A 27,460-nucleotide genomic window follows, 5' to 3' on the forward strand; every position below is an offset into this window, starting at 1 on the left:
GGAGAGGCAGTCCCGTAGGTACGAGGGTCCTAGGCTGTATAGGACTTTAAAGGTTAAAACCTGCACCTTAAACCTGATCCTGTACCCCACCGGGAGCCAGTGCAGCTGGTATAGCACTGGGTGACTGTGATCTCACAGCGAGGACCCTGTAAGGAGTCTTGCCACGGCATTCTGCGCCCGCAGGAGTTTCTGGGTCAGTCTCAAGGGCAGCCCCATGTAGAGCGAGTTACAATAATCTAGTCTGGAGGTGACCGTTGTGTGGATCACAGTGGCTAGGTCAGGGCGAGAGAGGTAAGGAGCCAACTGCTTAGCTTGGCGGAGATGAAAAAATGAGTGGAGTGGGGAGTTAAAGCTATTGTACCTGGCTGGGGATGATGGGAGTTGTAGTCCAAAACACTTGGAGGGCACCAGCTTGGGGAAGTCTGACGATGCGATTATCTTTCTCACATGACATTCCCCCCACGGAGGGTGTTTTTGACTGGCATCCCATGAGGGTCTGCTAAGCCCCTCTTTGTCTGCCCTCTTAATCGCATTCCCACATCAATTTGCCACAGTGCAGACAATGATGAGAGCCCGTCCTCTGGCGAGAGCAGGCTACGCTTTTTGCCGCAATCAGAAATTCCTCCTCCTGATGAGCTTTTGTGCCAAGTGGAAGCTGACAGCCTCCTTGCAGCGAGCAACCCCCTCTCTGCTCCTTTCAGCTCAGGACAATCAAGTGATTTCAACATTCTGGAAGGAACAGCATTCTCCAGGAACGCGGGCGGACGGGCTTTCTTCCCCTCGCACAAGCCAACGGATGGAGTTCGTTGAACAAAAGGGGCCTGACTTAAGGCTTGCAATCATGGAAACACCAGGCAGAGACTGGCCGTCAACCTTAAACATTGTCTTGTGGTCTACATTCTAGGCAGGAAGATGTACAGACTGTGAGCAACTTCATCTTGTTGCAGAAACAAAGGGATTCAAGGTTGTTTCAGCTGCACAGGCACCTGGGGGTGTTCTTGGGTCATTCAGAGGTCACTGTGTTTCTCTGTAGAACTTGGAGTTCTGCCTGTCCAAGACAATCAAGATCCTTCCCTCCCTCTCCCCCCCTCCCTCTCACACACACAAGAGGGGAGAAATGAGAATTGCTTATATACCCAGTAAATCACTGTGGCTCGCAGGAGAGCTCGTCTTGCAAATTCCAGTGTAACCCAGAGCAGGGATTTCAGACTGACAGCCCTGTGCTTTGGAACAGCATGCCTGTTGAGATATAACAGGTGTCTCCTCTCTGCACTTTCTGGGAACATCTGAAGACATTTCTGCAAGCATTCCCAGCTGGATGAATGCATCCCTGGGTATCTGTTTTGAATTTTCTTCATTATTTATCTGACGTCATTTTCTGTAGCTTTTAACTGTCCTTTAGCTGTTTTACTGAGGTTTCTGCATCACCTCGAGGCATATGTGTGGAAGGCAATAAATATATTAAGCACACACATTGCTATGTGTCTGCCTGAAGACCAGGAGATTAAGATCATGGGCAAAAAAAGAGCTTTAAGCTGAGTTTGTGAATTGGCTATGCCCTGACTGCAAGGACTATTCAGGATCTACAGCAGAGGGTCTTTCCCAATTGGGAGATATTGTATCCCACTTGGGGTTGCTAAGTTGGGTGAGGCTGCTTGTTCCCTTGCCTCCAGGTAACATTCGGAGGCTGGCTAATTTGGCAGCGTCTGCTGGTGCTGGGCAGTAGCTTCCTGGGAGTCGGTGAGTATGTACAGTTCTGGCCCACCCTAAAAAGTGACTTGGATGGAACTCGATCTGCAACTTTTGAACACCTTTGCCTTGCCTTCTGTAAGCCCGGTGTCCAGTTCCAATTTATAGAGGCTCTCAAAGGCTACTAGCCACAACAGCTAAGTTCTACCTCCACCAACAGAGGCAGTATGTCTCTGAATGCCCCTGGCTGGGAGGAATCAAAAGCAGAAGGAGGGCTGTTGAGTTCATGTCCTGCATTTGGTTGGCTGCTGTGAGAACAGGATGCCGTACCAGATGGCTAAACCTGATCCAACAGCCAGATTTTTCTTATGTTCTTCTGAGTAACAGTAAAGGAGCACTGTGGGATACAGGATACTGATCCAGCAGAGCTGCTCTAATCTTCTCTTTCATGCACCCTCACCTGGAAAACAGGGGTCAGTGAGAGTCTCTAAACCCCCTACCCTGCAGGAACAGGAGTAGAACAGTCTCCCATTCATCCAGTTCTCTTCAGTATTGTCTGCACTGACTGGCAGCAGCTCTCCAGGGTTTCAGGCATGGGACCTTCCCAGCCCCACCAGGAGATGTGGCAGATCAAACCTGTGACCTTCTGTATGTTCTACCAATGAGCTACTGCCCTTCTCCCACTTGCCTGTTGGAAAGATTCAGGACACGTAAAAGGGAGGGTTTCCTCCCACCGTGCCTAATTAAACTATGGAACTCCCTCCCACAGTAGGCAGGGATGGCCACCAGCTTGGACAGCTTTGAAAGAGGATCAGACAGATTCACGGAGGAGAGGGCTATTGATGGCCACTAGCTGTGAAGGTTATGATCTGCCTCCACGGCAATGCTTCTGAATACCAGTTGCTGGAAACTGTAAGCATGGGGAGTGCTCTTGTGTTCAGGTCTTTCTCGAGGGTTTCCTATTGGGGGCATCTAGTTGGCTACTTTGAGAACACGATTCTGGACGGGATGGGCCACTGGGCTGATCCATCAGGCTCTCCTCATGTTCTGACATTTGCAAATATTAAACAGTAAGTCTGGGGAAAGTTGCGATGTTCTTGATGGTTCATTAAGACCTTCACCTTCCTGCCAGACTCCTCATTTCTCAATCAGGCTGAGTCGGGTGTTTTGAGTGCAAGGCTGATATTTCTTTTTATAGCTGCGGTAATTAAATCATTTCGTTAGCAGCAGGCTTAAGGCAGGGAGCTGTTCTCCTACACATTCCACTGCGCTGGGTCTCCAGAGCAGACTTGAGAATGCTGGAAAGTTGTCGTGATTTCCTGTTAGGAACAGCTGGTTGGCGGTGGGGATGTGGGTACTCCATTATTTTTCTCACAACAATTTTCACGGACGTTGGGAACGCCAAATATACTTTGGTTTCTATAGTCCTATGAACACGTAGCTGGGAAATTAAAGACTTATCTCAGAGTGAACTGTGCTGTTAAATCAACTCAAGGCCAAGCCGTCATGCACGTTCCTCGTTAAAATAATTATCTTGGGGACTTTTTCTTGTTGAACTATTTTTCTTAGCTCAGTGATAGAGCATCTGCCTTGCATGTAGAAGATCCCAGGTTTGATCTCCAATGGCATCTCCAGAAAGGGCTGGGAAAGACTGCTTGCCTGAAACCTTGGAGACTCACTGCCAGTCAGTGTCAACAATACTGAGCTGATATAAGGCAGCCCCCTGTGTTTCCACTTACCCTTAATTAGAATCATGTGGACTAGTACCTTCATTTTCTTTTAAAGCGGTAGGATCATAGCTCACAGGCAGAGAACATGATTTGCATGCAGATAGTCCCAGGTTCAAGACTCAACATCTCAGGATAAAACTGGGAATGTCTCCTGCCTGAAACCCTGTCAATCATAGCAGACAATCCTGAGCTAAATGGACCAGTGGTCTGACTCAGTATAAGGCAGGGTTCCTAGGTTCCTGTGCTCTCCTTTAACCAAGGGCACCTTGAGACAACCTGTTTATTGAGCATTCAGTGAAGGGTGATTAGATGACGCTGGCTTGTCTAACAAGCATTCACTCTGATTTGCTTCGCTAGAACTAATGTGCATCCAATGAAAGCTGAATGTTGGAAGATTCAGGGCAGATAAAAGGAAGGACTTGTTCATGCAGTGCATAGTTAAACTGTGGAACTCACCTCCACAAGAAATAGCCACCAACCTTTAAAAGAGGATTAGACAAATTCATGGAGGTCCATTGATGGCTACTAGCCATGATAGTTATGCTCTGCCTACACTCTTTGAGTTGGGGTGGGTTACCCCAAGAGCTCCAAATCTATTTCCATGGCTCAAGCTGGATTCGCCAGTATGTGACTTAATCTCACCCCCCAAATAGTGACCGTCTGGAAGCTTCCCCCATCAGAGGTGCAGAGCAGCCCAATTCTCATAGTAAAGACTGCAGAACTGTGAGGTTTATATCGTCACTGCCCCCCTGAGGTTAGAATGGAGACATACACACCTGCCTCCAGCATAGCTTGAAGCCTTTTTTTCTTTTTAATGTCCCAGTTGGCACTTGCTAACTAATTATTAACTTAAAAAGGTGCGAGCTGCTGCCAGTCAGTGTAGACAATACTGAGCTAAATGGCTCAATGGTATGACTTGGGATTAAGGCATCTTCCTGTGCTCCTGTGTACTAAGGGAAGTGCCAAGACTCATAGTCCCTCTATGGATCTAACCATCAGGAAACTGAAGTTTAACAGTAGAAAAATAAGATCAGTAGAAATTCACTTAGGCCCAAATAATGACAGCATAAACAAACTTAAAATTCCCAATTTCCCTGGCAGATGCACCTCTTTAAAACGGGGGAGGGGCGGTGTTCCTCTTTTAGTAAAAAGAAATGTTAAAATAAATTCAAGTACAGTGCTTGCATTGGCTGGGACACTTCAGGTGAAAATGAATCATGCTCACTTGCCTCCTCGTATTTAAAACCTTCACTAAGGGATGCATTTTAGACAATTTGACATTTCTGATGTCCATTTATTTCATTCACAGTATAGCACAACTTTTCTCCAAGGAGCTCAATGTAATGTACATAGTTCTCCCTCTCCTCAGGTTAGACTGGGAGGCAGTGACTGGCCCGCAAGGTAGCTCAGTGAGCTTCATGGTTGAGTGGAATTTCGAACCCTGATCTCCCAGGTCCTAGTCCGACGTTCTAACCACTACACCACCCTGGCTTTCTTCGAGACACAGCTTATTCCTGTGATTCTAAGCTGTTTTCACTACAGTGGTACCTCGGGTTACATACACTTTAGGCTACATACGCTTCAGGTTACAGACTCCGCTAACCCAGAAATATTACCTCCGGTTAAGAACTTTGCTTCAGGATGAGAACAGAAATTGTGCTCCGGCGGAGCGGCAGCAGCAGGAGGCCCCATTAGCTAAAGTGGTGCTTCAGGTTAAGAACAGTTTCAGGTTAAGAACAGACCTCCGGAACGAATTAAGTACTTAACCCGAGATACCATTGTATTGTGTTTTGATTGTTGCAACCTACCACGGAACCTTGAGGTGAAGGGCGGGTCATTAACAACAGCAAACAAACAAACAAATGTTTATTGTTCATTACAATCATAATACTCATTGCTTGTGAAAACACCCCCCCCCCCAAGCTGGAATGTGAATGAGGCCCGTCAATCAATTATACATCTTTCCCTCTTCAAATTACCTGCCTCGTAGTCACATTAAGTGTAAATACATTTGCAGCTCGTCAAGACCTCGAGCCTTTTCCGGGAAGTGCCGGATGACTCACCATTTCGTACACTTAAGTTCGGAAGACAAAGCCAACTTTTTATACGTTCCCTTCCGTTCCTTACTAGAAGGGACGCCCCAGGACCCGGCCAGCTCCACAAAAGAGACTCGGATGACTTGAGATTGCTCCTCAGTTGAACTCTGCTGCGCGTCTGGATAAGGAAAGGCTGCATTGTAGCGCCGAACTATGAAGTCACATTTTCTGCATCCCTGGGAAGTGAGGAGGGGGGAGGAATGGAGAGAGAGAGAGAAGATGCAACGCAAACCCCCGCTCCTTCTCGCTCTTCCCACATAGCTCGTCCTCCTACCCTTCCCTCTCCCGCGCTGGATTGCTTAACCGACAGATTTCCAGCCTCCACCAGGCAGAGGCGCCTCCCCTGCTCGCTCTCTCCCCTACACACACGCAACCCGCGCGTTTCCTTCCCCGCCTCGCCCTTCTCACGTGCTTGACCTCTCTCCGAGTAGGCATAGAGCGGGTTTCTGCTTCTGCCGCAGCTTGGAACTCCGGGCAGCGGCGGGGAAAGGCGGGCGCGCAGCACCGCAGTGCTCTGTCCAGGGTGCTGAAAGAGAAGCGATGCGCTCCGCTCCATCTTCGGCGCCCGGGAAAGGAGAGGTAGCAGCCGCGGACGGGATCCGCAGGCGAGGCGAGGGTCCAGCATGAGGACAGGGCCGGGAGGGCGCCGCTGGAGCCGGGCAGGCAGCAGCAGCAGCGATGCCCGGCCGGCTGCGCGCCAGCGGGGCAGAGGCTGGCTTGGCGTCCCGTTCCTCAAGGTTGAGCGCCGTTTCGGAGCGAGGATCTTGAGCCGGGCGGGTCTGGATCTGGAGTGACAGCTGTCCGTCTCAGTCTCCCAGCCTCCTCCAATATTTGGGGGAACTTCTCGCCTTCCTTTTCAACAGGATTAGAAGAGCAGAAAAAGTGGGGAGGACCAGCTCGCTGCTGGCACACGCGCTGCCCTTCAAAGCAGCTCGATTCGGATGGAGTTGGGGGACCAGGCTGGCCAACCAGGCATCCCGGAGCGGCTGTCCTTCAAGCTCCGGTCGCCTCTTTCTCCCTTTCTCGACTCGGTGAGTTCATCTCTCCAGTGAATCGTCAAATCTCTTTATCTGAGGGCGGCTCAGCCGGCAGCCTGCGTTCACGGGACAGCAGCTCGATTGACGCAAACTTGAGAAGAGCTTGGAAGGGTTGGCGGGGGGAGGACTTTTTGATCTTGGGTGGGGGAGAGACTAGATGAAGCGGGCTGAGGAGGAGCCACCCTCAACGAGGTGAGCTTAGGAGAGCCCAGCTGAGCGACTGTAGACCCGGGGGACTTTCGGAGTAGCAAAACAACAGTCATAATGAATTAATAGTAATCGGTCCGTTAAGGAAGTGAGCGGGATTGCGGCTCAAAGCAACGGCACGGATCTGATGTCTTACTGTGAGGAGCGACTGAAGTCAACATCAAGTCAACCCAGTGGTGCAGAGAACTAATTTTAGACTCTGGACTTCATGGTGTCACCGCCTCCCCCCTACTTTAATGGGCAATTGGTATTACTTCACTTACTTTAAAGCGCTGCGTGGAGGGGTGGAGGGCTTCTACTAGTGCTGCTGAGTGGGGCCCCGGGACTCTGCCCTAAAGTCTTACCCTGTGGGCGCCTTCCGAGACAGCCCCCACGCCCTCAGAGGTCTCCGTGGACTAATACACTTCTCTCCTCCGATCGCTTGCGGGGGACGGGAGTTTGGGAACTCTCCAAGGTCCTGAAAGAAGACGATGGTGGAGACTCTGTCGGTGGCTGTCCTGGGAGCCCCGAAGGTGGGCAAAACGGCCATTATCCGTCAGTTCTTGTACCACGACTTTACAGAGTCTTACAGCCCGACGGAGCGCCGCCGTACCTACCGGCCTTCGGTCATTTTCAACGGGAACATGTACGACATGAAGATTATGGATGTTCCTTACCTGACGGCGTTCCCAGCAAACAGCTCTCAGGTGGGCTTTTATTTAAACCCTCCCACAACTCAACCCAAATTCATCCCCCCGAATATATTTGGCTATGCTTGTGAATTCTACAAGTGAACAACAGATCACTTGTGGGATACAGTGTGGCTGTGCTGAGGCCAGATTGGTTCGTTTTCTAATTGGATTGGGGCCCTCCTGTTAGGTAGGATGGAAATATGGTGTGGGTTGTTCAACTAGGGGATTCACTCTACGTATTATTATTTACTACTATATTATATATCCCACCCTTCTCCCAAGCTAGGGTTCAAGGTGGCTTACACATTTTAAAACACCATTATAAAATACTAAGTAATAAAACCAGACTAGTGAAAAACAATAATCAAAGTGCATCAGAGCACATTTAGAATCCAGTTTGCCTTGACAGCAGCCCAGTGATCTGCACCATATGATTATTAATTAATTACCTGCCCTTCACCCTAATAACCAAAGCTCAATGTTGAAAACCATTTGAAACCACTTGCAGAAATAAGGCAGACCATAGAAAGATACACCTCAAGTACCCAAAGCCAGGGTCAAGAGGTGTGTCTTCAGCATTCACCAAAAAGTGTCTAATGAAGGTGCCAGTGGCACCCCTGTGGGGAAGAGGGAATTTCACAGTTTAGAGGCCCCCACAGAATTCCCTCTCCTGGGTCCCCCATCACAGCTTCATAGGGCAGTTCAACAACCAAAAGAGCTCCCGCTGCCAGTCTTAGCACCTAAGAGGGTCTGCAGGGAAGAAGGCAGTCTTTCAGGTAGTGATGACCACCAACCTGGATGGCTTTAAAAGGGGATTAGAGAAATTCATGGGGGCATAAGGCAATTAATGGCCACCAGCTACCACGGCTATATTCCACCTCTACCATTGGGACAGCATACCCAAGCTTGCTTCGTTTTGTTACTTAACACTGTGGTTTTTCCCCAGGAGCAGCAAACTCAAGCCCACCAGATGTTGTTAGGCAACACGTTCCTTCATGTCTGGCCAGGGCTGATTGGAACTGTAGTCCGCAACACCTGGATTGCACTAGGTCAGGAAAGGTTTGCTGTAAGCATTTTCCTAAACTCTCCTGCGAGGCAGCACAGGGCAGGAGTAAAATGTGCTTGCTTAGCTGGCTGGGTGAGTTGGCAGGCAAGCCTGGAGAACTCCACTCTCCTTGCAAGGCATTAGGTCTGATTTTACACCAAGGCCCTGTGCTCTGCTGTATGTAAGTCAGGTCCATATTTAGGACAGTGCATATCCAGCAGTTCCACTGGAGTGAAGCGGGAAATGGCAGGATGCCATTGGTCACCATCTTCTGGAACCCAACTCACATTGCCTCCGAACATGGATATTCCACTCCAGGGACCCAGGCTAATGAAGATTGTTGATAGACTTGTCCATTATGATTTTCGACTATCTCACATTTCACATTTTCAAACAACAATGAATGCCTCTAGTCCTTATGCATTTTCTGTGGGAGCTCCTAAGAGGTGGAATTCCCTCTCCGCAGAAGGTGTCTTGGCACCTGCACAGTACAGTTTTCTCCATATGCTAAAAATGCATCTCTTTTACCCAGGCCTTTGACACTTGAAGTGCAGGACCCACCTTATTCTTCTGATTGCAATTGGTTTTATTATTTTAATTTGTTGCAACCAGTGGTGTGCTGTCAGTGGACCAGGAGGACTAGGCTAGTCCCTTAAATGCTCCTGGAAAATTAGAGTATTAAAGAATTAAAGCCTGGTGCCTCCTTCCTAAAGCCCACAGGGAAAAAAGTAAAGGTAAAGGACCCCTGGATGGTTAAATCCAGTCAAAGGTGACTATGGGGTTGCGGCACTCATCTCTGCTTTCAGGCCAAGGGAGCCGGTGTTTGTCCACAGACAGCTTTCTGGGTCATGTGGCCAGCATGACCAAACTGCTTCTGGTGCAACGGAACACCGTGACAGAAACCAGAGAGCATGGAAATGCCGTTTGCCTTCCCACCACAGTGATACCTATTTATCTACTTGCACTGGTGTGCTTTTGAACTGCTAGATTGGCAGGAGCTGGGACAGAGCAACAGGAGCTCACTCCGTTGCGGGGATTCGAACCACCAACCTTCTGATTGGCAAGTCCAAGAGGCTCAGTGGTTTAGACCACAGCGCCACCCTTCTGCCTGGCTTAGGCAGGGAGGCATGATGCTCACAGGCACAACATCTCCCCAGTCCCCACTGCCCTTGCAATCTGGCACCTCTGACCCTGTTTCCCTGTGAAAAACTTCACTGCATGCCACTGGTTGTGATCTACCCTGAGACCTTAGGGTGTAAAGGGACCCCTGACCACTAGGGCAGGTAATAAATCAAAGTACGGTAATTATAATAACAGTAGAGAGATACATACGTAGGAAGCAGCCTTATACCAAGTCAGACCATTGGTTCATGTAGCTCAGTGTTGTCTACACTGACTGGCAGCAGCTCTCTAGGGTTTCAGGCAGGGTGCTTTTTCAACCCTGCCTGGAGATGCCATCAGGGATCGAACCTGGAGCCTTGTACACTCAAACCAAATGCTCTGCCTCTGAGCTGCAGCCCTTTCCTGCTTGAAAGTGTGCCAGTTTGGTCTGGTGAAATCTTGGAACCCAGATGTGCAGCTGATGGAGACAGTCAGAGTTGCTTCCAAGTGAGACTTACAATGCCCACATTGCACCTCCCCCATAGCTAGCAGAATGAGGCAAAATTGAGCGGAAATAGTAACGACGGTTCTGTTCATGTCTGTGGGATTTGACTGCTGGTCCAAAAATAAAGTAATAGAAAGGGGGGTGGGGGTGGAGTTAACGTGGTTCTTCAAATTTTGGCACTCTCCTCCAACACTCAAGCTGTTTCCCAAAGCTTCCCATCTCCCCGCTCTGGCTTTTAAGAATCCTTAAATAGTAAGCCAAAGGGAAGAGTTTGTGTTGGCTGCTGATGAAAATGTAGGCTAACCCCCTTGGCCACACCCACCCTGCAGATGACCCATCTTCACTTAGGTGTGAGATGCGAGTTCTGTTGGATGGCAGGAAGGCAGAGGGTGGGTGGAATCGAAAGAAGACAGAAAAATAAGGGAGATGGGAGATGAGAACAAAAACTGGAAAGCTTTCTTTAGGGTCAGCCACATTTAAAGCATCGCAGATGAGATGCAGGCGAAAGATGGAACTAGTCCTCATGCCTATTTTCCCTCTCCCCGTCAGAGGCAAGTTGGCCTAAAGAAAGTGGATATTGGGGAAGTTTCCCCCCCCTCTCTTGTAATGCTAGAACTGGTGGACATCCAATGAAGCTGAATTTTGGAAGATGCTAGACAGATAAAAAAAAGTCCTTAGAATGGTAGAGTTGGAAGGGACCCCAAGAGTCATCTAGTCCAACCCCTGCCTAGTTAAACTATGGAACTCACTGCCACAGGAGCAGTGGTGGCCACATGTCACAATGGCTTTAAAAGATGATAGGCAAGATGGTTGGAGACAGTGATGCTTCTGAATACCAGCTGCTGGAAGCCACAGGAGAGGAGAGTTGCTCTTGGGCTCAGGTCCTGCTTGAAAGTTTTCCATTTGGGGCATCTGGCTAAGTACTGTGAGAACAGGATGCTGGACTAGATGGGCCATTGGCCTGATCCAGCAAGGCTCTTATTGTGTTCTTATGAGGTATGTGCAACACCCTATTGCAAGCAAGCTTCTTTTGTGACGTGCTCTACAGATGTTTTGGCCACAGTGTGACAAAGGTCGGTCATTGGTTCCAGAGGAGCAGGTGGCTGTTTCAGTGAGAGAGAAGGGAGAGGGGTTTTGGAAGTGGGAATTAAATTCTAAGTGGACAAAAGGAGGTGGAACTGTAGGGAGACTGTACCTTTGGATCAGGCCTGGCAGAAGCAAGGTTCAGGAACCCCTAGATCAGAGACACAGAGGGGGGCTTCTTGCTGTCCTTTGAATCCATTGCTGCCCTTATGGGGGAAGCCAGACCCTCATAGGATGTGAATGCTCTGCAAATCCCCTCATCTAGGTCCAGGTTGTATATGTGCAGAGCTTCCCCCCCCCCGCCCGCCCGCCAGCTGGAGCTCACTGGAGCTCAGCTCCAGCTCCTTTCAGGTGGGGAACAAGGGAGAAGTTTGTGGTGAGCTCCAGCACCTCTTTTTCTAGAAAAATAGCACTTTGTGTGTGCGTGTGTACGCAGGTGGCACTGTGGTCTAAACCACTGAGCCTCTTGGGCCTGGCAATTAGAAGGTTGGCGGTTCGAATCCCTGAGACGGAGTGAGCTCCCATTGCTCTGTCCCAGCTTCTGCCAACCTAGCAGTTCGAAAGCACACCAGTGCAAGTAGATAAATAGGTACCACTGCGGCAGGAAGGTAAATGGCATTTCCGTTCGCTCTGGCACTTGTCACAGTCCTCTGTGCACCAGAAGCGGTTTAGTCATGCTGGCCACATGATCCGGAAAGCTGTCTGTGGACAAACGCCAGCTCCCTTGGCCTGAAAGCAAGATGAGCGTTACAACCCCATAGTTGCCTTTGACTGTCCAGGGGTCCACCCCCCCTTTTTACCTTCATGTATATGTATATGTATGCACATATAAAACCATATATCTTAAAGACACCGCAGCCTTTGTTGTGCCTCATTGTCCCAAAAGGGAATACAGACCCTGTTAAGTGTGTCTGCAGCCCCTGGGATTTCACACTGCTCATGGAGATGGGTGTGGTGTGTAACACTATGATACTGATCTAATGCAGGCATGGGGGACTTTAGGTGCAGAGGCCAAATGCGGACCTTCAGACCTCTGCATCTGGACCTTGGGACTCTTACCAGGCCACACCTGCTCTCTCCAGGCCACACCCCTTCACCAGCCCTGCTTTGCACCCTCCTTGAGAGTTTCTGCAAGGCTGGAATGTGCCCTTGAGTTCTGATGATGCCTTTTGCTTGCCTAGATGGAGGGCAGAGAGGCGGGTGGGCGAGTGTTCGTAGAAACTAGCCTTCTGTACGAAGGTAAAATTCGCCCCCGTTGCTCTGCCCACCCACTGGGTGGCCGCTGGAAAGTTTCCTGGAGGGGAATGAGCACCCACCCACACACCCAGGTCTGAAAAATATATAGTCCTGAACAAGAGCCTGTGTGATGTTGAACTAGGACCTGGGAGATTGGGGTTCAAATCTCCACTTAGCCATAAAGCTCACTGGGTGACCTTGGGCCAATCACTGCCTTTCAGTCAAACCTACCTCACAGGTTTGTTGTGGGGATTAAAGGAGGCGGATGACCATGTATAGCACCTTGAGCTCCTTGGAGGAAAAGGTGGGATGTAGATGAAATAAAGAAATAAAATAAACCCTTCTTCCAAAAGCAGGGGCTCCACGTTCCCTGACATCCGTTCTGACAGGTTGCATTTCTTAGTGCAGAAAGCATTGATCTGACGTGATCTTTCCTATTCTAATTAGTTCAAGAGGGTTCTGGAGGCTTCTTTGTGTGAAAGAAGCAAGCAGAAGGTTCATGACATTTGGGTTATACCTTCAGAGAAGCTGAGTACAGCTGGCTGAAACTGGTTCTCTCATCCTTTCTGTCAAAGTCACACTGACTATAAAAGTAAGGCCAGAAGGAGCCTGGGTTTCTGTTTCTCTTTCTATCTCTTTTCCTTCTGGTGTGGTGTTCTTACACAGTATGCTTAGTGTTAAGGTTTAGACTTATTATAAGTTATTGTAAGTTTAAGTTAAGTCTGCTGCAACTGGATTTCTCATGGACAGTGCCAATTCTAAAACCCAGCCAGATGGTTGGGGTACAAATATAATAAAAAATAATAATAATTTTGACCATTATGCTCATTTCCTTCATTAGCATTAAAGCGCTGCTGGATGAAATACAATTCCCTTTGGGCTATTTTTTGGGAATCCTGCAACATGTTTAACTTTTTACTCTGCTAACTACACATTGGAATCTGCTCTGGATCACTACTGAGTAGAATTCCATGACACATTCATCTGAGGAGTGCAGGGCAGGGACCCTTCAGGAGACGATCTCCTTGACTGGAAATAAATGTTTAGGTTCCAGAAATGAGTGGCAGCCTCAGGAAAAGATGACATGATTGTGATTGGCCCCCAGCGCTCCTGCTCCCCAGTTTCATGGTGTTTCATTATTACTATCTGGGTTAAAAATAAACGCTTTCGTTTTCATCCCATCCTCTGAGCTTCAGCGAGCCGCTAATTGCATTTCACAGTTGACTTCAGTTGATGTGGAGGCCCTGCCTGTGTTTTGCAGGAGGTGAGACCAAAGGGAGATCTAAAGATGGAGATGGACTTAAGTTGGGGGGGGGGGCAGTGTGCTGCTGCTGCAAGATACTGCCCCGCCCACTTTTGCTTCTGGCTCTGCCTACCACTGACACATGCAGGTGGTGGCCCCCTGGCTGCAGAACACTCTCTCCAGATAAATGTGCCTGCCTGACATTGCCATCATCAAATTTTAGGCACTGGGCAGTTGGTTCTTAATTGGGATGATACAATGCAATAACACCGTAGCCTGTTGTTGAAACAAAATTTAAAAATTTCTTCCAGTAGCACCTTAGGAACACGGGTGGCGTAGTGGGTTAAAACCACAGAGCCTAGGGCTTGCCGATCAGAAGGTCGGCAGTTCGAATCCCCGTGACGGGGTGAGCTCCCGTTGCTCGGTCCCTGCTCCTGCCAACCTAGCAGTTTGAAAGCACGTCAAAGTGCAAGTAGATAAATAGGTACCGCTCCGGCGGGAAGTTAAACGCCGTTTCCGTGCGCTGCTCTGGTTTGCCAGAAGCGACTTAGTCATGCTAGTCCACATGCTGTACGCCGGCTCCCTCAGCCAATAAAGCGAGATGAGCGCTGCAACTCCAGAGTGGTCCGCAACTGGACCTAACAGTCAGGGGTCCCTTTACCTTTAAGGTGCTACTGGAAGGAATTTTTAAATTTTGTTTCGACTACGGCAGACCAACACGGCTACCTACCTGTAGCCTGTTGTGTTCATCTTTAGCAGGGTGGGGCAGGATTTGCCCTTTTCTATCATATTGCAGGATGAGCACTTAACGTAAATAATGTGGTTTTATTCTTTTGATGTTGCTTGAAACTTTTCCAGTATGCTTTCAGGATCGTTAGTTGCTTTAAGACATTTATGTCTATACCAGATGGCTGGGAAGTCACCTGCTCTTGATGGGATTACGTTTCCTGTGAAGGAGCAGGTTCATAGCTTGGGGGTACTCCTAGATCCTTTGCTATCGCTCGAGGCTCAGGTGGCCTCAGTGGCCCCGGAGTGCCTTCCACCAGCTTTGGCTGCTGGCCCCACTGCGCCCCTATCTGGACAGGGATAGCTTAGCCACTGTTGTCTATGCTCTGGTAACTTCAAGGTTAGATTATTGAAATGCATTATATGTACGGCTGCCTCTGAAGACAGTTTGGAAACTTCAGCTAGTGCAGAATTCAGGAGCCAGGTTGCTCAATGGAGCAAGACAGTTTGAGCATATTACACTGATCCTGGTCTGACTGCACTGGCTACCAATTAGTTTCCGGGCCCAATTCATAGTGCTGGTTTTGACCTATAGAGCCTTAAATGGCTCAGGACCGCAATATCTCAAGGACAGGCTTTTTCCATATGAACCTACCTGGACCCTGAGATCATCTTCTGAGGCCCTCCTTCATGTGCCTCCTCCTCAAGAGGTCTGAAGGGTGGCAACACGAGAACGGGGCCTTCTATGCTGTGGCTCCCCCTCTGTGGAATGCTCTCCCCAGGGAAGTTCGCCTGGCACCTTCATTATACACCTTTTAGGCGCCAGGCAAAAATGTTCCTTTTAAACCAGGCCTTTAGTTGATCTGTTTGACACCCTACACCCTTTTAAAATGCAGCTGTTTTGGGGGGGTGTTATTGGGTTGTTTTTATTTTGAATGTGTGTGTGTGTGTGGTGGTTTTATGTTGATGTTTTCTGTGAACCACCCTGAGACCTCTGGGTATAGAGCGGTATATAAATTCAATTAATAATAATAATAATAATACATTTATGAACTCGCTCCATACTCCAGAAAAAATAAAGTGGGACAAGTAATGAATAGATGTAATTAATAGTGGTAGTAATATAAGATGTTATAGCTATTTTTGTTATCATTAACTTTGAGAAGGTTGGCGTCAGGATGAAAATGGTTCCCTACCTGTTCTATATCTGGATGCAAATTTGACAGGGATGTACCTCAGTGACAGAGCCTCTTCTTTGCAGGCAGGTTCAATCCCCACCATCTCCAAATAGGGCTGGGAAAAGGTCCTTGCCTGAAACCCTGGAGAGCTACTGCCAGTCAGTGTTGACAGTACTGAGCTGGATGGACCCATGGGCCTGGCTCCGCACAATGCAGCTGAGTGACAATGTCCCTTTTTCGTTGCACCAGCTTTCCCCATGTTTTCCTCTCGCCCACCAGGAGTGGTCAGACCTGAAATCCCGAGGGCTGAGGAACACCGATGCCTATGTCCTGGTGTATGATATCTGCAGCCCAGAAAGCTTCGAGTATGTGAAAATGATCCGTCAGCAGATCCAGGAGAACAGGTGAGCAGAAGGGATGGGAGAGGAGGGGGTGGATATGGCGGGGGGGGGGGGAGCACAGAATCAGGAAAGCTGCCTTTCCCTCCAGAGTGAGGCTGCAGTCCTCAACCCACCTCTTGCATGGATCAGTCTCAGGGAATTCAGTGGGATTTACTTCTGAGTAAACACCACCACCACCACCCATCTGGTGGTGCAACATGACTACTCGGAAGTCCTACTATTGAACTCAGCGTGGGTTTTATTCCCTGGTAAGTGGGGTCGTATGGTCGGCGGTTCGAATCCCCGCGGCGGGGTGAGCTCCCGTCTTTCGGTCCCAGCTCCTGCCCACCTAGCAGTTCGAAAGCACCCCTAAGTGCAAGTAGATAAATAGGTACCGCTTTATAGCGGGAAGGTAAACGGTGTTTCCGTGTGCTGCGCTGGTGCTGGCTCGCCAGAGCAGCTTCGTCACGCTGGCCACGTGACCCGGAAGTGTCTCCGGACAGCGCTGGCCCCCGGCCTCTTAAGTGAGATGGGCGCACAACCCTAGAGTCGGACACAACTGGCAGGGGTACCTTTACCTTTAAGTGGGGTTAGGATTGCAACCTTAAAGAAGCCCAGTCCCACTTTCAAATATCCAATGAAACACAACTATTTGCATGGGAAGAAATAAGCCCCAGCTAGCATGGCCATTTTGAACCACAACTCCCATCATCCTTAGCCAGCATGGCCACTTTGGATTACAATTCCCATCATCCCTAGGCAGCATGGCCACTTGGGACTACAATTCCTATCATCCCTAGACAGAATGGCCACTTTGTACTACAATTCCCATCATCCTTAGGCAGCATAGCCACTATGGACTACAATTCCCACCATCCCTAGGCAGAAAGGCCATTTTGGACTACAATTCCCACTTTGGACTACAATTCCCATCATCCCTAGGCAGCATGGCCACTTTGGACTACAATTCCCATCACCCCTAGGCAGCAGGGCCATTTTGGACTACCACTTGGCTGAGGCTGATGGGAGTTATGGTCCAAAATTTCTGGAGGGCCCCAGGCTGGGGAGAGCCTGGAGGTTCGGGGTCTGTGCATCGCTCTGACCTTCTTTCTCTACTCTATGAACTTGGGGTTCCTCTTCCTCTCCTAGGGTGAGCAGCAGTGGCGAAGCCCCCATCATTGTGGTGGGGAACAAGCGGGACCTGCAGCGCCAGCGCTTCTCCCCCCGCCGGGCCCTCTCGCTGCTGGTCAAGAAGAGCTGGAAGTGCGGCTACATGGAGTGCTCGGCCAAGTTCAACTGGCACATCGTCCTCCTCTTCAAGGAGCTCCTCTGCAGCGTCTTGGCCCGAGGCTGCAGGAACAACCACTCGGCCATGCGCCTCCAGGGGGCGCTGCACAGGAACAGGTGCAGCCTGATGTGAGGAGACCCTGCCGGCCACAAGGGGGCGTACTCACCGAACAATGGAATTGCAGAGCCTGGAGGGTCGTCTAGCCCAACCCTCTGCAATGGGGTGCCCCCCCAAAAAAACACCTTTCCAAGAGGTTAGGAAATTGGAGCTGTAGTGGGAAGCTGAGGGCCACATCTCGGCCACCAGGGCCGTGTTTGCAGGAGTAACCCCTTGAAATCCCTGGGCGTTTCTGCTTGGTGCGATGAACACCTTTGGAGGGGGGGAGTCGAGTTTTGGGGTGCCATCAAGCCAAAATCCACGTAGCCCAGTTTTCTGTCATGGATGGTGGGTGCCTGTGGCTGAGAAGCCCCTCTGCCATTTTGATTTTCCCACAATGCCCTGGGGCAGCCATTGGATTGGGAAGGCTTTAGACACGATGGGAAATTTTAGATAGCAGGTGGATCCCCAGACTCAGTTACTGCAGCAGGTAATCAGTTGTGGGGAGGAGGGAGCCAAGCTGCTGGGGAATCACTGACTCAGGAGCAAGCCCAGCAGAGGGTGGGGCCTCTGACCTGGAGCCAGCCTTGACCCAGTGGGCAGCTGAAAGCTTGATGGCTGTAGGTCCCAGTATAGCACCCAGAAATAAGCAGCAGGCAGTCTTCGCTTAAAATGCACAGGCCAGACCCTCTAATTTCCAAGGCAAGGGTTATGGCTCTGGTGCAAAGCACCTGCCCCCATGTTCCATCCCTGGCAGGATCGCTGGGGAAAACTCCCCTAGATGAAACCCTGGAGAGATGCTGCCAGTCAGTGTCGACAACACTGAGCTAGGTGGACCACTGGGTTGGCCAAGCAGAAGGCAGTTTCCTAATTAATTCGCCACCACCCCTTTCAAAGAACAGGAAGGACTAGAATCTTAATTTATTTTTAGGGAGGAAGCAAGAGCAAGAGTTGTAGAGCATCTGCTTCCCCAACCTGCAAGCTCTGGAAAGCCACTGCTGGTCAGTGTGGACAACATTCAGGCAACTGGCCAAGTCCTGTAAGCCTACCGATCGATTCTTCGGCTTGGGGCTCTTGCACAGAGGGGCCCAGTTGCATGCCCACTTTTAGCATCAGAGAAGCAGCCGTGTGGATTTTCAGCATCTCAGGCCTGACCTCAGCTAGCTGGGTGACTCTTTCTGCCCTCTTAGATGAGATCCAGTCCTTTGTGTGGTCCCATGTGACGCTCCAGAAGCATCTGCTGGGCCGTAGCTCAGTGGTAGAGCATCTGCTTTGCATGCAGAAGGCTGCAGGTTCAATCCCCGGCTTCTCCAGGTATGGCTGGGAAAGAGAGATACAAACCTTGCCTGAAACCCTGGAGAGGTGCTGCCAGCCAGGGTGGGTATTACTGGGCTAGGGGCTCCCCACAGTTTGATTTGCCACAAGGAAATAAGCGCCCTCTTTCCCTGTATGAAATCTCTGCATGCAAAACGCTTGAAGGAGCTGCTTGCTCCTCGGAAGCCTCAGACGTGCTGCGGATTCAAGAGGCTTCGATGAGGTCTGTGAAAACACACACAAACACGCGCGCGCATGACTGGGAGGGTCCTCCTTTCTAAGACCAGGGAACCAGTTTCGCAACGTCTGCCTGCCTTCTCAGGAATTCATCCACAACCACCCCCACCCCCAATAGCACAATTGCTGACGCCACGTTCATTCATAATCTGGGACAACGGCCGATGCTGCTTTTGCACTCAGTTGTGACTAATGTGGACTAGCGTGCTGTGAAAACAAAACGGGAGTCGAGGGCAAGTGCGAGGAGAAAAGGTCTTGTTTGTTAAAAGCCACAATTCTCCCCATCACCCCATCAAACTCTTGTTGGCTGGGATCAAGTGTTTGGCTTGCTTTTGATTTCCCCCCAAAAAATGTGTTGCAGGGTGAGGGGGCTCAAGAGTTTCAGGAACCCCTTGTCTCCTTTCTCCAAAGCTGCCATCATCATCTCTGGGCCAGAGGCTACAGCACACAAGGGTCTCCTACACCAGCCTCCCCTTTCTTTTACAAGACACTGATCATCTGTTTAACACAGTCTCCAAGGAAGGGCTCCCCATTCCAGCCGTGCAATACTGGACCATCTATAAAGCATCCTCAACCAGGTCCCTTGTTATGTCTTGCTTGCAAATTGTGGTGCCGGGGTTTTTGGGCGGGGACTGGCAGGGCAGCAGGTGATAACGTCCTCTCAAATGCTCCTGAGCAATGGATCTCAGCCAATGGCAATGCTTGATCTACCACCCAAAGGTAGTTGTACTCCAAGTCCCATCAGGGCTGGCACTCTTACAGGCGCCACACAATACCCGTTCTGTATCTGTAAGAAAGTGCACCTTGGGAACTCCCTGCCTCTTGATTTCAGGCAGGGGCTGTTCGTTGTATTCTTTTCACCACCTGCTAAAAAAATGTTCTCCTTTAGACAACCCCACCCAGCCGCTTAGAAAGCTGGCGAGAGTTTTAATCTGCTTTTAGTCTATTGCTTTTTAACTTTTCGAAAGCCTTAAATCATTGTCGCTAAGTCTGTATGACTATTTTTATCGTTTTTGTAAACCACGTTGAGGTTTCTTGGGTGGCTGAACAACCAAGCAGTAAATTTTACAAAATTAAATAAATCAACTTCAGCGGGCAGCATGCCCAACGGTTAGGGACAGTTCCGCAACATCTGGAGGGCAACATGTTGCCTACCTCTAGTGGGGATACACACACACACCTGGGACTGGTTCACATCCACCCATCTTCACACTTCTGCAATAAAGGCACAGAGTCAAAACACATGATTTGTCCTCTTTTTTTTACTTTCTGGGTTCCGAGAGCTCGCGGGTCAGTTCAATTAGCTACATTCGTGGGGTCGGAAGGCGGGCACTAGACGGGAGGCAGCGCTCAGGAGGCGAGCGGACACACTCGGTTGTATTTATATAAATATGCATAGATTATTTAAACACACCTACACTACATTTGGGGGGGGGCAGGGGGTTGGTCTGGTTGAGGGGGAAGGAGTCTTAACGGCCCAGAACCCAGGACGCCGAGAGGGTCTGTCTGAAGAGGAATTCATGTGCAAGACTTCAGCGAGACCCTCTCTCTCCAAAAGCGCAACTCGTTTAAAAAATAGATAATCTGCAGAAAACGCTGTCAGCTTGCCTAGTGGGGAGAGGCTCCCCCAGTCTCTGTGCGGGGGTCTCCCCCATCCTGTGCACATTAAACACCTTCCCACTTTGAGTCACCACTATCTGCAAGACTCCCAAGGGTCTATAGCGTCCACTCGGCTGGGAAGGCGCCTTTTTAAAACATACCCAAGGGGGTCAAAGCTGAGGCATGGGTTAAATGAGAAGGGAGCAAGAGGTTTAGAGGTCAAAAGTGCTACTCAAATTGGAAGACTGGGGAGGGGAGTGGAAGGCGATCAAAGCCGACTCAAAAGAATTTTACAACGGCCGATGCGAGCGAATATCGGACCACGTCAGAAGCTCCTCGCTGTGTTATCCAGTGTCCAAAGACTTTCCCCTGAAAGCTTCTCTCTCTCACACACACACACACACACATACACACAAATTTGCTACGAAGCCATGCCACTCTCCAGCCACAATTCAAAACCAAACCCCAATGGAAGAACCACCTTAGAAATTAAAGGCATCTCCACCCACACAATCCGTTCAGAACAGCAGCAATATTGAGGTCACCGAAGGAACAGTGCCCGAGGGATGGGGGAAGGAAGGCTGGGCAACTGAAGCGGCCGGGAAGGAGAGAGGAGGCAGCCGGTTGCCCTCTGGCAGCCCTCATGCCCAGGCGCCCTCGTCGGCCACCCCGGACTCCGCCGGGCCATGGGAAGGCTCCACAAGGGAGGCGAAGACGTTGTGGAAGGCTGCCCAAGGTCGGTACTGCTCTGGAGGGCGCTTGGAAGGGCTGCCCTTGGGCGAGGCGCCCCCTGCTGGAGACTTGCCCACCCCCGCCGCCTTGTAGCTGAGGGGCGTGGGGATTTTCGAAGGGGTCTTGTCCGGCTGGGAGTCGGTGCGAGGCTTGATCATGGGGCGCAGTTTGAGTTTGTAGATGGAAGGCACACGGTCTGGCTTCTTGAGGGACGACTTCGGGCGCAGCACGACTTCCTCGCAGGGAGCGGACCCCTCGCCGGCCTCGCGGGGCGGAGAGCCCAGGTCCGAATCGGCCGCCTCCGTGACACCCCACGGGCTGTCCGTCAGAGGCTCGGGAAGCTCCGCCCCTTCCTGGACCTCCTGCAGGTCGTTCAGGCAGACGTAGCAGTTGCTCTCGTCCGAGGAGCTGGACAGAGCCGGCTTCCTCCAGCGCGTAGCTCGCTCCAGAGGCACCGGCGAGTCCCACAGCTCGCAGGTGTCGGCCGAGCCGTTGTGGAAGTCGGGGGGCACCGCAGTGCCCGCTTCGGGGACCCCTGGCCTCTGGGAGGCGGCGTTCCTCTTGGGCTCGTCTTTCGCCTCGCCCGGGAGGCCGTACTTGCTGAAAAAGTTGAGGGACGACGAGGAGGAGCTGGAGGAGCAGTAGGCCGAGTCGGCGGCTCCTTGATCTGGGGTGGTTTGCAGGAGGCGGGGGCCGTCGCAGGCCCGGCCCAGGGGCTCTAACTGCTCTGGCTCCCCATCCACCACCAGGCCCATCATTTGGGAGTTGGCCAGGAACTCTTCCTCCAGTTGCCGGAACAGCTGCTGCTCCTGGCAGGGGTCCAGGCGCAGAGGGGTCCGGAAGGTGTGAGCCAGCTCTTCCAACTCCCGTCCTAAACTGTCTGAGGGCTGCCGCGAGTGCCCGCTCCCGCCAGGCTGGGGCTGCTGCCTCGTGGCCCCGCGGGATCCCCCCAAAGCTGGCTGCTTCTGCCTCAGAGTCCCACAGGCCGAGGGAGGCGGCGTCCGAGGCCGGGGGTCTGTCGTTTTCGTGGAGGGGAGAGACCCCCTGCGGTTGGCGAGCGCCGGGCTCCGAGACCCCACCGGCGTCCCTGGCGCCCACCTGGCTGGGCTCTTGGTCCTGGGGGTGCTTCTTCCAGAGCCCCCGGGCCTCTCCTTGGGGTCTTCGGCCCGCGCCCAAGAGTGCTGCCCGTCCTTACCTCGGCTGATGACCAGAACAGTGGGCTCCCCGCTGGGCCTCCCCTGGCTTCGTGCCCGTGGGCGAGGGCTCTGCTGCACGGACGGCTTGAGGTGCCCATTGGCCATCCGGGGGCGGCCGCGTTCTTCCGCCTCAGTCCTCCGGGGCGCCAGAGATGACCTTGGCAAGTCCACCCGGTCTCGTGACTGGCTGCGGCTGGCCGGCTGCCTCTTGGGGCTGGCGTGGGCCTGAGGGCTGGTCCCTTCACCTAGCCGCCGCCCGGGCTCCTTCCTGAGTGCTGGGCCGCTGCTGCCGCCGTCTTCGTTGTGCCTCCTCCCCAAAGTGCCACTCTGCGCGGAGGATGCGGAGGAATCGCTGTCTCCAGAAAGACGCCGGGCTCTGGGGGGCCTAGAGAGGAGGGGAAAAGGCAATTGTGGTGGTTAGAAGCCTTAGCATTTATCCATACAAAAAGATTTCCATAATGCCATTCACAATAACGGTGCAGAATGCGGCAGCCGGACTGTTGACTGGAGTTTCTTGCCGTGACACCATTCTTAAAAAAGCTGCCCATCTACGACCAAGCCAGGTTCAAGTTTCTTGTGCTAATTTACAAAGGCTGAATCCTTATACAGTGGCACCTCGGGTTACATACGCTTCAGGTTACAGACTCCGCTAACCCAGAAATAGTGCTTCAGGTTAAGAACTTTGCTTCAGGATGAGAACAGAAATCGTGCTCCGGCGGTGCAGCGGCAGCAGGAGCCCCATTAGCTAAAGTGGTGCTTCAGGTTAAGAATAGTTTCAGGTTAAGAACGGACCTCCGGAACGAATTAAGTACTTAACCCGAGGTACCACTGTATCCCAGTTCAAGCATTGAGGTCATCTGCCAAAGAGTTGTGGTTTGTTCCCTGAATTGGTGAGGATCGTTTGACAACAACAAGGGTGGTGGTTATTGTTTTGATGTTTCAGTTTATTTACTTGTGTTTTATCTTGTGTTTCATTCTGTGAGCCACCCTGGGATATCTTGATGAAGGGTGGTATATAAATTTTAAAAATTTTAAAATAAACAAACAAATAGCGTCATTGGCCCAGTCCTGTGGAACATTCTGCCACTAGAGATTCAGCAGGCAACTTTTAAACGCCTGCTGAAAGCTTTCCTATTCCCCCTGGCCTACGATTAGGAATATATCCTTCCGCAAGGGTTAACTGGTAGCTGTCTTAAACCTTTTAAAAAGTTTTACTGTATGGTTTTTTTGTTTCATTGCTATAAACCACTTTGATTTTTTTAAAACAACAACACAGCAGCATGCAAATATTTTTATGAATAAATAAGTTAATAAACATCAGAGCAGCTTATAACAATTATACATGAAACCACATTTTTAATTAAAATATATATATTTAAAAATTTAAATTGGAAATCAGCTCAGTATTGTGGAAAGGTGTCAAATGGCATCAGGCTGGGGAAAGGCTGAGGAGGTGGCATCTTCCAAAAAAACAACAACATCCTAGTGGGCGAGGTAGTCTGATTAGATAATTTGTAATGAATCATATAATTATATAGTGGGAAGGGCCATCTATTCCAATCCCCTGTAATGCAGGAATCTTTTGCCCAACACGGGGCTTGAACCCTCGACCCTGAGATTAAGAGTCTCATGCTCTACTGACTGAGCTACCCCAGGCCCATGGGCTGGCTGTTTCCCACGACAGTTGTACAGTTTATGTTTTCCATCATTATGACAGTGAAGCTGGAGCCTAAGGGTAGAGGACTTCCATTGCAGCCACCCAGATGAGGAACCTTAAGGCTCTCTGCGCCTTTGTGCATCCGTTGAGCTGTCGGATACAGCAATGCTTGCCAAGTTGGATGGCTTGAAAAAACAACTAGGCAAGTTCACGGAGGGGACAGCTGTCATGATGGCTATGTTCCCCTTCCACTGCCAGGGGGGCAGCAGTGGAGAAAGTGATGTTGCACCTGGGTCCTGCTCCCAAGCTTCCCTTTACCCAGGAGATACTAAAAGCAGTTTCCTGCCTGGTGGTCTTCTCCCTTCGGAATGGCATAGAGCCGAAGGAGGAAGTCAAACGAGCGACACTCTTGGAAAGCTCTATGGGCTTCCCAAGGCTCAGGTGACTGTACTGACCTTTTCCAAGCAATCTGCACAAAAGTCTGATCTGGGATGCTCTAACAACACCTCTGCACAGGACCACAGAGTGGTACCCTGTGTGTATATTGGCATGAGTTGGTATTACAAAGATCCTCAGCATCTCTAGAGGAGAGAAACCAACCAGCAGGTTGCCAGGAATGGATAAGACAAGGAAAAGTTCTTACCACCTGCTTTTTATTCAATATTCACAGAGAGAGGCTTGGGAAGGCAGCCTCTTGGAATAATGGTGTTGTCTTGAGTGAGTCTCCACCCCCTTTTTCTCCCACTTCCTTATTCATCATCTCTTATACAGGTGAGGCTGAGGGCCCTTTGCTTCTGAGCCATTTGCTCCCCTACTTTCAAGGCTCGCTGGGTTCTGGGAGAAGGGAGTGGGTCTGGAATGCTTTCTAAAGACACTGTGTCCTTCAGCTGTTGCTCTCCTGGTTCTTCCTCTTCCTCCTCCTCCTCTCCCATTATTTCCCAACTTTCCCCCTCATCTGCCTCTGAGCTGCGACCTCCCTCAAACCCCTGTTGCAATTCTGAACTGTCTTCTTCTCTGGAAGGGCCTTCTTGGTAGTGGCGCCCGCCCTGTGGAACGCCCTCCCATCAGATGCCAAGGAAATAAACAACTATCTGACTTTTAAAAGCTATCTGAAGTCAGCCCTGCTTAGGGTAGTCTTTGATGTTTGATGTTTTTAATATGCGGTTGGGAGCCAACCAGAGTGGCTGGGGAAACCCAGCCAGATGGGCGGGGTATAAATAATAAATCGTTCTACCCGGACACTGAGGTCCGGCTCTGAGGGCCTTCTGGCAGTTCCCTCATTGCGAGAAGCCAAGTTACAGGGAACCAGGCAGAGGGCCTTCTCGGTAGTGGCACCCGCCCTGTGGAACGCCCTCCCACCAGATATCAAAGAGAACAACTACCAAACTTTTAGAAGACATCTGAAGGCAGCCCTGTTTAGGGAAGCTTTTAATGTTTGATGTATTACTGTGTTTTAATATTTGGTTGGAAGCCGCCCAGAGTGGCTGGGGAAGCCCAGCCAGATGGGCGGGGTATAAATAAATTATTATTATTATTATTATTATTATTATTATTATTATTATTATTATTAATCAGTCTAGGGAGGCAGTCTCCACCATTCCTCCTCTGCCCAGCCGCTGACACTAGGTAAGGCTGGCAAAGCTGCAGAACTGCTGCTGGTCTGTGTAGACCAGTTAACTGGACCCAGGGAACAACTCGGGATAAGGCAACTTCCTCCATCCAGAAAACAACCTACATTACCTGAGGGTGTTGGACAGCCGCGAGTCACTGGTGTCCCGCTGAACCGTGGGCCCCCTCAGTGGGCTGGCAGAGCTCTGGCCGGACCTTGAGGGCAGCCCGTCGTGCTTCGCGGTCAAAGGACCCCCTGGCAGCTGCCGCGGAGGGGTGTGGTCTCCTCCAGGCCCCTTGGCCGGGTGTCCGGGACGGGTCCCTTTCGTGTGGCTCGGGTCCCCTCCAGCGGAGAGCCGCTTATCCCCGCCACGGAGGGGTTCGGAGAGCTTGTGCTGGCTCATGGCTTCAGCCCGGCGCTGGGCACTGGGGCTGCCTGTCTGGGGGCTGCCTGGAGTCACAGTCTTCTGGGGGGAGAATCCGAGCCCCCGAGTCTGGTTCAGGCGGTGGGCTGCAACAGAGAGAGAGAGAGGACATCAGGACGAGTGAGGAAAATGAAACAAAAACGGTCTTCCATCCCCAGGATAGAAAAGCATCCACAAGCCACTCTTAAGATATTCCCTTCCACCTGAAGAGGAACAGCATGACTGTTGTATGTCACATGCCTGTTTACACTCCAGCACAGAAAACAGCTTGCTGGGAACTTCCGTTTGTGTATAGCTTTTGCTTATGCTGCTTGCTTGGACACGAAGGAGAGAAGACATGTTTTTCCCTTTGTCCTGATGCTGAATAAAATGCCTGTAAATAAATAAAATGCCTTTACACAGCCTCTATCTGCCCTTCTGTTGTGGAGAGTTATTTTCTCTGCTGGCTTGCGTGCTCAGTTTCTGAAGGTTTCTGAGGCTCGAGTCGCAGTTACCGTATTTTTCACTCTATAAGACGCACTTTTCCCCTCCTAAAAAGTAAGGGGAAATGTGTGCGCGTCTTACGGAGTGAATGCAGGGCAGCGGGGAGCCTTCATCCTGCTGCCCTGTGGAGGCTTCGCGCCCCTATCCCTGGCTTTTGCGGGAGGTGGCTAATTTTGCTAATTGATTTACAAGGCTGTCTCACCAGACTCTCCCTAGCCCAACCCCTCATTGCTCCATTCCTTTGTCTCATCTGCAACACAAGCTTATGCACCAATGCTACTGGGGAGATAACAAGCTGTCCTTCCACTAGGTATTTATCCCAATATATATAGTTGGACTGAGGGACGCGGGTGGCGCTGTGGGTTAAACCACAAAGCCTAGGGCTTGCCGATCAGAAGGTCGGCGGTTCGAATCCCTGCAATGGGGTGAGCTCCTCCCAGCTCCTGCCAACCTAGCAGTTCAAAAGCACGTCAAAGTGCAAGTAGATAAATAGGTACCACTCTGGCGGGAAGGTAAACGGCGTTTCCGTGCGCTGCTCTGGTTCGCTTAGTCATGCTGGCCACATGATCCGGAAGCTGTATGCCGGCTCGGTTGGCCAATAAAGCGAGATGAGCGCCGCAACCCCAGAATTGGCCACGACTGGACCTAATGGTCAGGGGTCCCTTTACCTTTACCTTTACAGTTGGACTGATGTACTTTCAGCTGAACATTGTGGAATGTCTGTTTTTTTAAAAAAAGTCAAGTTTCTAGCCCATAGGGTTGCAAGGCTCAGCATCCAAGCCAACCAGGAGGCAGAGAAAAAAACAGCAAGGCTGGGTAACTCCAGGTCACTGTTTTGTGCAAAGCGCAATGAACCCGTGTGGAAGGAAGCTATGATGGCCACGAGCCACAAGGGGGC

General features: G+C 50.8%; 2 protein-coding genes across 4 annotated transcripts in view; one reads left to right on the forward strand and one right to left on the reverse strand.

Annotated features, from left to right (window-relative positions):
• Nucleotides 1-160: 160 nt before the first annotated feature.
• RASL10A (RAS like family 10 member A) lies at nucleotides 161-20,104 on the forward strand. 3 transcript variants are annotated; one of them, XM_083590684.1, is made up of 3 exons: nucleotides 161-2,238; nucleotides 15,707-15,951; nucleotides 17,077-20,104. In XM_083590684.1, the coding sequence occupies exons 2-3, from the start codon at nucleotides 15,731-15,733 to the stop codon at nucleotides 17,345-17,347; spliced, it is 492 nt and encodes a 163-aa protein (XP_083446810.1). In that variant the 5' UTR covers nucleotides 161-2,238; nucleotides 15,707-15,730; the 3' UTR covers nucleotides 17,348-20,104. The 3 variants fall into 3 exon arrangements, with proteins under 3 accessions (XP_083446810.1, XP_083446808.1, XP_083446809.1); XM_083590682.1 differs by lacking the exon at nucleotides 161-2,238 and adding an exon at nucleotides 4,792-7,445 and having other exon boundaries at nucleotides 15,797-15,951; XM_083590683.1 differs by lacking the exon at nucleotides 161-2,238 and adding an exon at nucleotides 4,792-7,445 and having other exon boundaries at nucleotides 15,827-15,951.
• GAS2L1 (growth arrest specific 2 like 1) overlaps nucleotides 20,105-27,460 on the reverse strand; it is a 48,964-nt gene continuing 41,608 nt past the window's right edge. Inside the window, exons 5-6 of the mRNA XM_083589937.1 lie at nucleotides 25,787-26,165; nucleotides 20,105-22,774 (exon numbers count right to left, since the gene is read on the reverse strand). Coding sequence (XP_083446063.1) covers nucleotides 21,103-22,774; nucleotides 25,787-26,165 — 2,051 coding nt within the window. The 3' untranslated portion in view covers nucleotides 20,105-21,102. The remainder of the gene's footprint in view (nucleotides 22,775-25,786; nucleotides 26,166-27,460) is intronic.

This window comes from Podarcis filfolensis (assembly GCF_964270895.1).
Source record: "Podarcis filfolensis genome assembly, chromosome: 16".
In the NCBI taxonomy this organism is placed as follows: Eukaryota; Metazoa; Chordata; class Lepidosauria; order Squamata; family Lacertidae; genus Podarcis; species Podarcis filfolensis.